The 12925-nt window shown below is 42.4% G+C and overlaps 1 protein-coding gene across 7 annotated transcripts in view; it reads left to right on the top strand.

Moving 5' to 3' along the window:
- The window catches only part of LOC146805002 (arylsulfatase D-like), a 514533-nt gene that overhangs the window by 209046 nt on the left and 292562 nt on the right, over positions 1-12925 (top strand). For all 7 annotated transcript variants that reach the window (XM_085622151.1, XM_085622150.1, XM_085622152.1 and 4 more), the window contains one exon: positions 9384-9533. In XM_085622151.1, coding sequence (XP_085478277.1) covers positions 9384-9533 — 150 coding nt within the window. The remainder of the gene's footprint in view (positions 1-9383; positions 9534-12925) is intronic.

Below are 12925 nucleotides of genomic sequence, written 5' to 3'. Positions count from 1 at the left end.
CAGGGGAAGCAGCAACAGAAACAGGGGTCTCGGCCCGCGTCACCAGTACAAGTGACTACTGAATGCACATATGAATTGCGCGATCGCACTAGAATTAGGTCTCCTGATAGATTTCAGGTTCCTGAACAACGTTCTCCTCGTTCTTCACAGGAAACATCGGTCTCAAAGTCCGGTGGAGGAGAACGTGGCAAAGGTCGGGGTGCCCAACAAGGACGTGAGCTGCACTGCCCGGCTGATGGTAAAGGCATGTAGGAAGAGATTGCACGTCAGCGACCCCCATTTCAGAAAAAGAAGGTTGCTGCACTAACAGCGAGGTATGCCACAGATAGTGAGAACGCAGCTTCGGAACCTGACATGGGCACTAACGCTGCTAGACAGTGTGGCGAAAGCACTGCCTCCATATCTGAAGGCGACAGCAACTGATACATTCATTACTGTAGAAACTGCTGACACTAGAGTGGCTCCCCCTGACAGACTATATGTCATAGTACTTTTAATTGAAGGTGACATACAACGTACCATAAAAGGAATTTTTGGGGAAAATCTGACCTCTACATATGACATTCTGTTAGCGGAGGCGGACTGGCCCCCAGCTTTTGTTTTAGCTGCTGCCAGGGGGGAGGAGGTAATCCTCTCATCTTTCACGCACACTGTACCGAAGGAGGAAGCTCAGAACTTTGCAGAAGAGTGGGCCCAGGTGCTTGCTCCGGCGTTGTACCGTACTCAGGTTGGGTAGGATAAATTGTCGCCGAGCCATGAGATTCCATTACGGTCTATGCCCCAGGCACAACCTCAATATCCCATGCGCCGCGAAACTAGATCTCACGTCGCAGAAATCCTTGAACAATTAGAATATCAAGGTGTAATAGAAACATGTGTGTCACCCATGAATAATCCTCTTTTCACTGTAACCAAACCTGATGAGTCGTATCGCCTAGTTTTGGATTACCGGCATTTGAACTCTCATTGTTGGACCTGTGCGGTACAGAACACCCACAGTTCTGCCCTCGTGGATAGTCTTGGGAAAAAAAGGTTTAAGACCACACTTGACATCTCCAATGGCTTTTATAGCCATAACCTGTCCACTATTTGCAGTCAATGGACAGCCTTTACTTCCGGCGGCAAACAGAAACAGTTTAAACGATTAGCCATGGGCTACAAAAACAGTCCAGTTGTCTTTGCCGCACGGGTAGTCTCTCTGTTAGAGAGCATAGACCCTGATGTGTACTCGTATGTTGATTATATCTATCTCACAGACGAATTATGGCTGCATCTGTGTCGTGTTGACCACATCATTGTTATGTTTGCGGACTTCGGTCACAAATTCAACTTTGCAAAATCACACATTGCAGAGTATACAGTGTTGTTTTTGGGCTATGAACTCAACAACGAAGGTCGAGGTTTGGCACCTCACTTCCTGGAGAAATGCGCATGTTTGCTCGCACCAACAACTCTGAAAAAACTACAATCTTTGCTGGGTTTTTTGAATTTCAGGTCTACTTACATTACCGATTATGCCCAGCGTATCAAGCCGCTATATGCCTTGGTACAACCTACTTTTTCCAAATCGAGCTGGCTGCCAGAACATACAGCTATCCTGCAATCTTTGCAGGCTGATGTTCTTGCTTCTAAATTCTTACTGACACGTGATAACCACAATAACCTGTTAATAAGAATTGTGCCTGGCGCAGTGGGTTTCACATACTTAACGTTCAATGAGGGCGATACAGTCCCCATTGCCTACAAGTCGCACTTGTACACTTCGACTGAAATGCGCTTTTCCACGGTCGAAAAAGTTTTGACTGCAGTGTAGATGGCGATTCTGAAAAAGAGAGCGCTGTCGCAAGGGAAACGAATGTTGGTTGTCACACCGTATCCTGCCCTAGAGGCGGTAACGAAAGCCAGTGTACCAGATTCTAAAGCTTTCCATCCGCGTTGGATACAATGGGCCACTTCTTTGACATTGCTGGATGTCACTTACATCTTTGATACCTCATTGCAAACTCAGGAGTACCTGCAGTATGAATTTGTTCATCCAGCTCCTCTGTCCTTGCGCCCGCTTGAAGATTACCATTGTGTCATTTACACTGACGGTTCGGCGCAACCGGCGACAGTGTGCTAAGCATGCTTATTCTGCGGCCTGCGCAATTGTGGTTGGTACCTTCGTGAATGGTGAATTCAAGTCTGATGTCGTGCATACGCAGACATTGGGTGATTGTACCGCTCAGTTAGCAGAGCTTCGTGCTCTGGTGCTTGCATTGGAGTTTGCCGATCCTCGAGTGACTACTCTTATAGTGAGTGACTCTTTTTTACTTTGTTCAGTCTTACAACGACAATTTATTCTTTTGGTCTCAAAATGAGTATCGTGATTCCAAAGGTAGCACAATCAAGCATAAAATGCTTTGGGTTCGAGTCGCAGAACTTAAACAACGGCTGCCGCTCGTGAATGTGATTCACACTCTTGGGCACCAGCGCGTAGGTGTTCACGCTGTTGGAAACAGTTTAGCTGACGAAGCAGCGAAAACAGCAGTGGCAACATATCTAGTAGCAGCAGTTACAAGATTCAAAAGTAAGATTGATGATGACATCTTCGCAGCAATTGCTGCAACAGAGAAGGGTGATAATTACCCTCGGGGTTTCCCTTCTAAATACTCTTATCATTTAAGTCCTGATAAAGTTCCCTATGTGAGAATTAACGACGTTGGTGACAGATTGATTCCCAACGTGGACTGCAGACTTTCCTTGATAACAGCCGCTCACGAAGGTATGGCTTCTGCCCATGCCGGCGTTTCTGCGACTGTTACTATCTTACAACAACGTTACTGGTGGTGCAGATTGTATAAACAGACTCATGCTTATGTTCTTAATTGTGACATCTGCCAGCAGATTAAGCCTTCGACTGCTGCGCATCCACCTCAGACACAGTTGTACATATCTAATAAACCACTTGGGTGTGTTTATTTAGATCACTGCGGTCCTTTCTCCTCTGATACTGCGTATAAGTACATCTTAGTCGCAGTGGATTCGTGCACACGTTTTTTATGGGTCTGGCCACAACGGAGTGCTGATGCTCGAACTGTCATCAGGGATTTGCGTGTCTTTGTGGGAATTTTTGCAAGTGGTACCCTTCATTCAGCCCAGGGTCCGGCGTTCGCCTCTAAGGCGTGCAAGGATGCCATGAGATCTTTGGGGGTCCAAGTCAAATTTTTGTCTCTATACCGGCCTGAGGGCAATAGCGTTGTGGAGCGAATGAACTGTGACTTAAAGCAATCCCTGACAGCTAGGGTTTTAGGTACTGGCAGGAACTGGTTTGCCCATTTGTATAGCGTTCAACGTGCACTTAATCTCCCTAGAAGGTCTCTGGGTGGGCGGACCCCACACGAAATGCTCTTTGGCATAAAGATGTTTGTCCCGGACCTTGATGGTCTAGACATGGCGGCGTCGGCCGCACCTTTTGACGTAGATGATCATTCGGCTGTATTACAGAATCTACAAGAGACCCGAGACAGTCTTGCAAAGGAACACTTGCCCTCCGCAACTGAAGCTGCACTTCAAATTCCGGTAGTCGGCTGGCTACCTCGAGTTGGTGACCTGGTTTGTGAGAAGGAGTTCGGCCCCTCTTATCGTGCTCCAGTTCCGGTGCTTGGCGTGCAGGGTACAAGAACAGTTAATTTACCTCCACTTCCTGGTCGCAAGGATAACAGGTACATCTCCATTGACAACGTCAAACTACAACGAGTGGCCGATTCTTCTTAGCATGACTCCAGCGGTCTCTTGTCCAGCAATGCTGAGAAATTCTGTTTTGGCTCTGTCAAATACCAGCAGACCTGACGTTGCCTTCGAGATGCATACAGTTACTAATCCTTTATTGACTCCACAGGCTGGTGGTCCAGTTGAAGATACTGAGTATACTTATCCCACAGATGTGTCGTTGCCTGGTTTACAATCTAGTGCAGTTGACCAGTCACGTTTTTATTTGACACTAATTCTATAACTCTGAATGCCCCATCGAAGATTTCTATTTTTGCTGTTTGGTCTAAAAGACATTTTTTAATTCCCCCTTGGACTTACATTAGGCCTGTGTTCATAATTTTTTTTTTGTTTATGTCAATTGGTTTTGTGGTTGTATTTTTTCGTCTACTAAACGGACACTATCTCACCGAAAGATCTGCAATTAGATTAATTGATGGAACTTTGTCTCCCCACTCCTCATCACACATCATGAAGAGGGACCAACCTTTTGTAAATATTACTGCCTGGCCTGTGTTGGATGGGATTGTATGGGATGCTGTCAAATTTCAAATTCATGGTCCCACAGAGGTGATAAATGTCCCAAATGTACTTTGTGTTTCAATGGGAGATGTTGTGAAACAAAACATACGCTCTGATGATTGGGATGTCCAAGCCGTAGAGGCTCTTTTTTCTGATTTGAAATATTATGCTGCTTTTGATGCTGAAGATTTGTATTTAGACACAGCAAATTATGGAGAGTTGTTTTGCTACCAACACTATGGCAATCATTTCCTGCATAAAGCAAATACATTTAGAAATGTTGTCAATTATACACAATGGCAACATTTTCCAGCACCAATTGAAGGCCACTCCAAAACTCTAGTGAAAAAATGTACATATTTTACTGATTTCTGTGTATCTGAACCTGAAGCCTTTGATTTTAAAATGGCTGCTGAGTCAGCATCCAAGGTTAGACTGACCCACACTAAATTATTGTATTCCAAGGCCTTAATGGATGAATTAGCTGTAGGGGGCTATGAGCTGTGGAAAGATACCATTGATCTTAAGTCAGTTTGGGGTTCTAAAACTTGGCAGGTACAAACTACAGAAGCTCTGCATCGTGCGTGCCTTATCCCAAACCACATGTTGTTTTTGAATTCTACCATTTTTCAAACCACCTGCTTTGGCTTGGCTACTTCTAAAAAAATGAATTCACCTACTATTCCTGATCTAGGCGCTTATCAAAAATGGGATAATCACACAGAGTTGTCCCTTGATGAATTACAGTCATTCATTACTAATACATCCTTCAACATTTCCAACTTAGATCATGAAGGATGGTTAATATGGCAGAAAAGTTCAGATTCCTGTCAACATCGTTTTCTGGGTCTGTACCCCGGCTATACACAGGTTAGGGTGGACCCCAAATTTGAATCTTCCCCTTCTATTACTACCTATTCTGTAGGGAAGTTATGTCAGACCTGGCTGCAACATTCCACCTTGGCATCTGTTAAACTTCATCTATCTAAATTGAATGGCAAGGTAGATATGAATGATTTTTTTAAAGGCCCTGTGGGTGGCAGGTCCAAAAGATGGGTGTATGCTGTTTACAACGAAGTTTGGAAATTATCTCAAATTGAAGCAGCTTCTAGATTAAGGGCTATTGATAAAGCCAATTTAGAAAAAGTGCTAGCTGTCATCAATAATAGTGTTAACACCCTTTCTTCTAGAACTTACACGTTAGATAATATTGTTTCATCTGTTGTGGATATTGTTCAGGATGATATGTCTGTTTTATACCATGATCAAAATCAATTACGTTCTATAATGCAGTTTGCATGGACTTTACAAACATTGAAGGCTGGGAAAGTTCCCTGGGACTACATGAACACATTGTCTTTATTGCTGCCGTTTAATCAGACTGCTAAACAACAGTTCATGTCCATGAAAGATGCGATATACTAATTATTGCATATTGAAAAGTTGGAACCTTACCATTCTCTTTGGCCGAATCGAACTCAGCTGTGTGGCTTATCCATGGTTTAGTCACCTTACCATTTCCCTTGTATAAGTTCAGTTCCTGTATGAAACATTATGCCCTAGGCAGATACGAACCATTGGGTACTGCTTTCCTGCATGAAGTTTGGTCACTCCCATTTACATACAGGTGCCTGAGAGAGGGTAAAGAAGTTTATTTGAAAGGAGAGGAATGCACTTCCACACCTGATCACTCAGTAGTCTGTAGGAACATCCAATTGCATGGTGCATGCAACGATCAGGCACCGAATTTAGCTTGCATTCTGAAGGGAAATCCCGTGCCAGCAATTACACCCACTTTTACGTTATAAGCTAACGGTAGTTATTTGCTATTAAACAATGAGGCATGCTGCGGGATGATAGTGGGGATTCCGTACATTGTAACTGTCTCACAACGCGTAGTCTGTTGTAAAAATGTCCTCTTCCCACCCCCTCAGGGGAGACTGGATGTATCCATCTGGCCTTCCATACCAACCTTGAAAGCAGAGTTCAACAAGATGAGCAGAATAAGGGCTCTATTGTCTCAAAAAGAAGTCGCCCTGACTTCCTCCCCTGAAACATTTGTCCTTCACGTAGCAAACACCTGCACCGAGGTGCATGTTCTTTTAAATACTGATCTCCCCCTTCATTTCGGTGCTCTGATTCATACTATATTCAATGCCTCGTTAACAACTGGCTTGGTGCATTTTTTCAAAGTTGTGGGCTCCGGCCTTGTGACTTCCTTCCAAACAATATTTGGTGTGATACCGGCATTTTTTCATTCTATTTTTTCCAGCGTCTTCGGCGGGCTTCCGTTGATTCTCGCCTTGACTGCTGATGTGCTCCTGTTGGTTTGCTTGCTCCGCAATGGCTGCACGATCTGTATCACACGACAGCCTGCCCCGGCTGCTTCAACTGCGCAACCGGATGCTTGATTACTATGGAACATTACCACTGCCCACTTTAAGCGTAGCCTATGGATTATCCTTCCGGTTCTCATATTTTACTTGCATGCAACCTGTTTTCCATTGCCTAGATTATCCATTCGAATGGGCTCTGGATTTGTGTCTGTCGAACACAGCGTCTCCTGCCCCGGATTATGATCGATGAATGAGTCCTTTAGTGGCTCATGAGTTGGACTGTTCTGGTATCGGGATTATGGCCTGTGGAGAGGCGCATGGAGTCCTAGGGAATTGGGATATATATGCGGCAGCATATGACTTCTTGGCGAGAAGTTATCTTGAAGAACACGCAAGTTGTCCTCTGATTGTGCTAGCGGCTCCAGTTATCGAAGAACATCTATGTTCATTTACTTTACTTGACTGGATGGCTGACTCTTTTACTGAACATTATACTGACTTCCTCTTGGAGGCAGTTGCAACTTATTGTGCCTACACGTTGATAGATTGAATTGGCAGTTGTCCATCTTTTTTTAATTTTTCTTTTTTACTCCACATTGGGATGTATGCCACCCCTGAGAGATGTTTTAATTTTTCTTTTTCCCAACAAATTTTTCGAACTTTCACTACCAATTATATGGATTGGCAATATATGAACTTGGTTCTCTCTCACTCGAACTTGAGCTCTACGTTACTACATTGATTCCCTATTTTGTTCATGGTCCGATCAAGGGAGAGTGTAGTGGAGACGGGGTTCTATGGGCACACATTGCTATGTTAGCATGATGCACTTTAGATGTAAAATACCATCTTGCCACTTTTCTGGTTTTGCACACGGCACTAAGGGTAGCTGTTATTACAAGTAAAACTGCTTGCTTGCTTTTTCTTCACATGAGTACGGTCTGTTGTTCACATCCCTAGACGTGCACCGTGACCTTAGTCTGAACACTGTGTGCAGAAGCCGTCAAGGTCAAATAACAATGTATGCTGTTGAATTCAGGTTGATTGGCCCACGCTCTAGACACAACAAGCACACAGCTGCAAATATCTGAAACTCGGGTGCCTTTAATATTGCATTTGCATGCATGATTCAGACACTTGGAGAAAACCTTTCCAGACACAGAGAGCAGAGCTGATCCTGTGATGTGATTCACCTAAGCTGATGTTTGAGGTATGGGGTTCCCCATTCAAACCTAGAGACCTTTGATTAGTTTATAAAACTAGTTTACTAGCGAATGGAGGGTGGTTCACAAAGTATTATAGGACATGTTTTCCACTATCATTTGTAATATGATTTCTCCCTTCATTTTTTATGGTATTGTAACAATACTGATGGTTTTATTTTTAATCATTTGCCTGCTTGTATTAGCCAAAGTACTGCACCTTAGAGCACGTAGTTAAAAATAAACATTTAAACTTTTCCGTGTCTCTGATTACTCTTGTTGTGGCTGATATGAGAATAATAACGAAAAGGTGTTTCTGATTCCCACCATTCCTGAGAGTACTCTAAGTCGCATGTTCTGGGTTGTCTAATCATTGGTAGCTTCGAGATGATAAGGAGAACGAATGAGACACTGATGCTAGTCGGATAGGGGTTCTGGGTACTGAGGTGAGTTCTTTTGGTACACCACAATTCACTGAGGATCTGGTTTCCTGTGCATAGTTCTGTGCATGAGCATAATCCCTGCAACAGGGCAGATTTACAAGCCCCTTGCACCACTTTTGCGTAATTTTTAACATGGGAAACGTGACGCCAAAGTGGCGCAAGGGGCTTGTAAATCTGCCCCCAAATTGATTGCAGCGGCGAAAAAGGTAGTGGGCCGGAAATCTGATCTTGCTCACCGATCACGCCAGCAATTGAGGCAATTGACTCTCCTTAAACAGTGGTGCGTGCTTACAGAATCATACTCAATAAAGCATATATAGTTGAGAATTAACAATGGTAAGGTACTGGAAATCACACTTATTTCAAGCCTGCTGGAGAAGCATAGAAAGAGGAAGGACAATGGTGGACATCAGGTCTTATAGGCCATTCCAGACCCCGATTGGCTGATGGTGGATGATGTCATGGGGCTGTTCATGGGAAATGACGTTTTTTGTGATTTACCAAATTGTTTATTGTCATTTCATTGGCTGCTGCGTGTTGTAGTAAAGTGAGAGAAGCATAATCTGCAGCCTCAGGTCCTAATATACCTATATGCTTATGTAATCTGTCCCGTACTCTCTCCTCATTTTCCCATGTAACAGCAAACAAAAAATATTTATTTGTTAAATAAGAATGGGGGCAGTGACAGCAAAGCCGCCTCTCCTCATGTCCAATAAAAAAGTGCCATTGACAGAACAGTCAGCATCCAGTGAACACTCAAGATTTTAAGAAATATTGGTCTTCTGGTATTGCAGAAACCCCTCCATATGGATACTGAAGTGAAATAATGCTGCCAAACCTGTGTGTGCTTAGACAGTGGCCATCTGGGGAAAATCAAGCATTGGCAATGTCAGTAGATGACACAGGCGCTTCAAATGGGCTTTGCACTTCTTGTTTATTATTATGTGCCCTAATTTCAAAATCTAGGTTTGAATTTGTTGTTGTCATTTTTATTGTATTAATAATGAGATTAGTTTTTTGGTTACCATGAACATCTTTTAATTTATAAGGGAAAGCCGTATTGCTTTGTTAGCTTTTTTGCATCAAATTTGATCCTCAGTGTAACCTATTTTCTCTCTTTCACATTTTAGGATTTTTAAGGCTTACTTTATAGTCATATTCCTGCATCTACAGAATGATGGGTCACATGCAGTCTCCTCAATCAAGCCTAATATTGTGCTGATAATGGCAGATGATCTTGGCATTGGTGACGTAGGTTGCTATGGCAATGATACAATAAGGTAAGGAAATACGATGCACGTTATCCCACCTTGTTACGTAAAAATGAGAACTAACCTAAGGCTCGAATCTCAGAAACATCACAATATGTGTTAGTGTTTTAACAAAAAATACTTGCACAGGTATATGAATGGTTAGGCCTCCTAGCTCAATTAGGATAATAAACAAAGAGAAAACTAATTTCCTTTTATTTTTCTAAAGGTTGGAAATGTGATGGTATACTTGATATTTATGATGACTTGCTTCATCTAATAAAAGACAGCAGTCCCATATAATTTGGATGGCGAGAGATCACCATACTAGTGTTTTGCTACGCACCTGGTTAAATGGCAACAAAGGAAGGAATAGCCCTAAAAGCAGAAGCTGTATCTGTTACACTATAGCAGCGCTCAGTTTAAAAAAGCTTGGTACAGCATCAGATGACTTTCTGCATTGGTAAAAGTCATTTGAATTTCCATGCCCATTTACCATCGACAATACATTGAGAGTTTTCAGTAACACTTCGCAGTGGGATTTATATCGAAATCCTCCATTTCTAACAGTAGAATGTGCAAACCAATTTTACTTCCTGACCCAGGCATGTTTCCATGTCAGCTCTTTTGTCAATATTGTGAAAGGTTTTCTTTTTTGTAGCCAAAGTGGGATGTTTGGATGTAAACAATGAAGTAGAGAATCTTGCATATGTAAAAGTTAAGCACTTTGAGTTTTAGACTACGTACTAATTGTAGTCACCAAAAGTTTTGTGTTATCAACTGTGGATAAGCCAGTTTAGTTTTTTGTAGCCTTTCAATCTTATTGAATCAATAGATTGAAACTGTGCATAGTGACACCCTGTTAGACATGCCATCTTTGGCGTGGTTTCCCCTGACTTTTTGCCCCTACATCCTGTATTTCTGATGCTGTCCTGGATTTCGTTTTTGCTGGCTTAGATGCTTTGGGCACTTTGCCACTGCTGATCAGTGTCAAAGTGCAAGTGCTCCCTATGTAAATTGTTATTACAATTGGTTCTCCCTGATTGGCATATTTGTTTTACTGATAAGTCCCTAGTAAAGTGCACTGAGTGTGCCAGGGCCTGTAGATCAAATGCTACTAGAGGGCCTGCAGCACTGATTGTGCCTCCAACATGAATAGCTCTGAAAAAATATCTCAGACCTGCAACTGCAGTCTCTGCACGCAGTTTTAAACTGCCATGTTGACCTGGCAAGCGCACCCACTTGCTGGGCCCTAACCTTCCCTTTTCTTACATGTAAGGCACACCTATGGTAGGCCCAAGGTACCCCCATTTGTAGGGTCAAGTGTATGGGAAGGGTAGGACATGTACTGGTGTGTGTGACATGTCCTGATAGTGAAATACTGACAATTTCGTTTTTCACTATTGAAAGGCTATCTGCCCCTTAGGATAGAATGGGAGATACTTTGTAACATCTTACAAGTATAAGTTCCCATTGAGACAAGATAGAGAAATAAAGTTTAGGCTGTCTGAACTCAGAATTTAATAACACATATTTTAGTAAAGATGGTTTTCAAATTATTTATTTGAAAATGCCACTTTTAGAAAGTGAAAGTATCGAATTAAGAGTGCACTCCTTCCCTTTCTGGTAATCCTTGGTTTATACATATTTTAACTTGCGTGCGCACCGCTAAATGACCCGTCCCAGGTCACTGTTTCAAAATGAGAACAAGAAGGCAGGTAACTCCCGCACTAGACTGGCGCACTGCTTTGGATGGGATCTTTTCCCTTACCAGTACATTAATCATCCATGTTTTGTCAAAAACTTATCTTTTAAACATCGTTTTAATCCATCTTGTGCTTATAAAAATCCAGGAGACAGCGAAATTCCATTGAGGTGTTTATTGGACATTTTCAAATGCAGCTGCTTTCCATTCCAGGCTTCTAAACAACGGCACGTGTAATTAAATAAACACCAACGCAAGCCTTGTTTCTTTAACCCAATGCATTTCGAGCCAGAGGCTCTTCGTCAGGGGTTTCTGCAAAATACAACAAGATCAACTGTACCATTTACACCAACAAATATACTAACGCAATGTGAAAAGACCCTACAGTGCTTACAACACCCTAGTGGTGTTCTACCAAAACATAAAACGCTATAGTCACACTCAGCCCTCCTGTGCTCAACCCACTGTTACCAACCCACAATTATCCCAACCAGCCTACAAAACGTGAACATTACCCTTGTCTCTAACCACTTTTTACCTGTCAAACAAAAGCCTTTCTTCTCAATACGACAAAACTACCGGTGTTCTCCATTCTGACAAACCCACAGAAAATGCACTCACGATCACCCAAACGCACCGTTATATACAATAACACACCCACTCACCTGTCGACAATCATCCTGAACTCTCCAACCACGTGATTCAATCGTTCCACACGTTACGAAATACCACAACTACCATAATGCACTCGCTTAACCCACAAAACAATCCTGCTGGCACCTCAACCACCTGTTGCACGCGTCTCATTCAAAACCGACTCAAACCCTCAATCAGAATCATATGGTGTTAGAGGAGAAGGGAACTTGTGGGTAATTTTTTCCTCATTAGTTCAGTCCGTTATTACATGAGTACCAACACTTGCAGCAGAGAAGTCTTGCTTTGAAGCCTGTTCTTTCTAACCACATTAGTACTTTGAGGGTTGTCACAAGCATAGACGTTTCTAGTGATATCCCTGGCTTAACAAAGTTGTGTGGCATTTAAATATGGCTCTATGTTAGGTAAACCCAAACCATCCTCTCATGGATATTTATACAAGGTATATCAGGAGACTCTAGGGGTAATCCCACAAAGGACAATAGTTTGTCTGTATTTGTTAGACAGATGGTTTGGGGAAACATGATGGAATTTTCTGAGCAATATATAAGAGATGTGCAAGAAGTTAATCTTTATACTAACTATTTTTCCTAGCCAAGAGATTTTGAGCTTACCCCAACTGTATAGGTTTTTGCACAAGACATCTAACAGAGGTGGTATATAATACTTGTATAAGTGAGTTATGGGGGCAGTGTGGTGGATCCCTATATATTGCATGTAATCTTTTGTGCAAACTAGACCATTATTAATTAATGGTGTTTTGCAGTTGCCAGTTTGGCCTGACACCACTGCTTCCTGGGATTTGGAATAGTTAATCTGGAAACCTGAGACGGCTACAGAGGCCTTTAACTCCTCTTAGGATCAGTAACAAGTATTTCAAGTCAGTCAAGAATACATCATCTACAAGTAACACTCATATTTAATAAAAAAAAAATTGATTAGGGGCTCCATTGCTGATTTAGAATTAATGCAATAATGGATTCCCTCATTGAATTTGTGACTGATTTGGAAGTTCGAAAATAGTTGTAAAGTTTAGATAGTGGGCCCATCAATGTGTCTTGAT

Source organism: Triturus cristatus, chromosome 8, assembly GCF_964204655.1.
Source record: "Triturus cristatus chromosome 8, aTriCri1.1, whole genome shotgun sequence".
Taxonomy (NCBI): Eukaryota; Metazoa; Chordata; class Amphibia; order Caudata; family Salamandridae; genus Triturus; species Triturus cristatus.
Note: the sequence above shows the minus strand (reverse complement) of the source record. Positions and strands in the feature narration are given on the sequence as shown.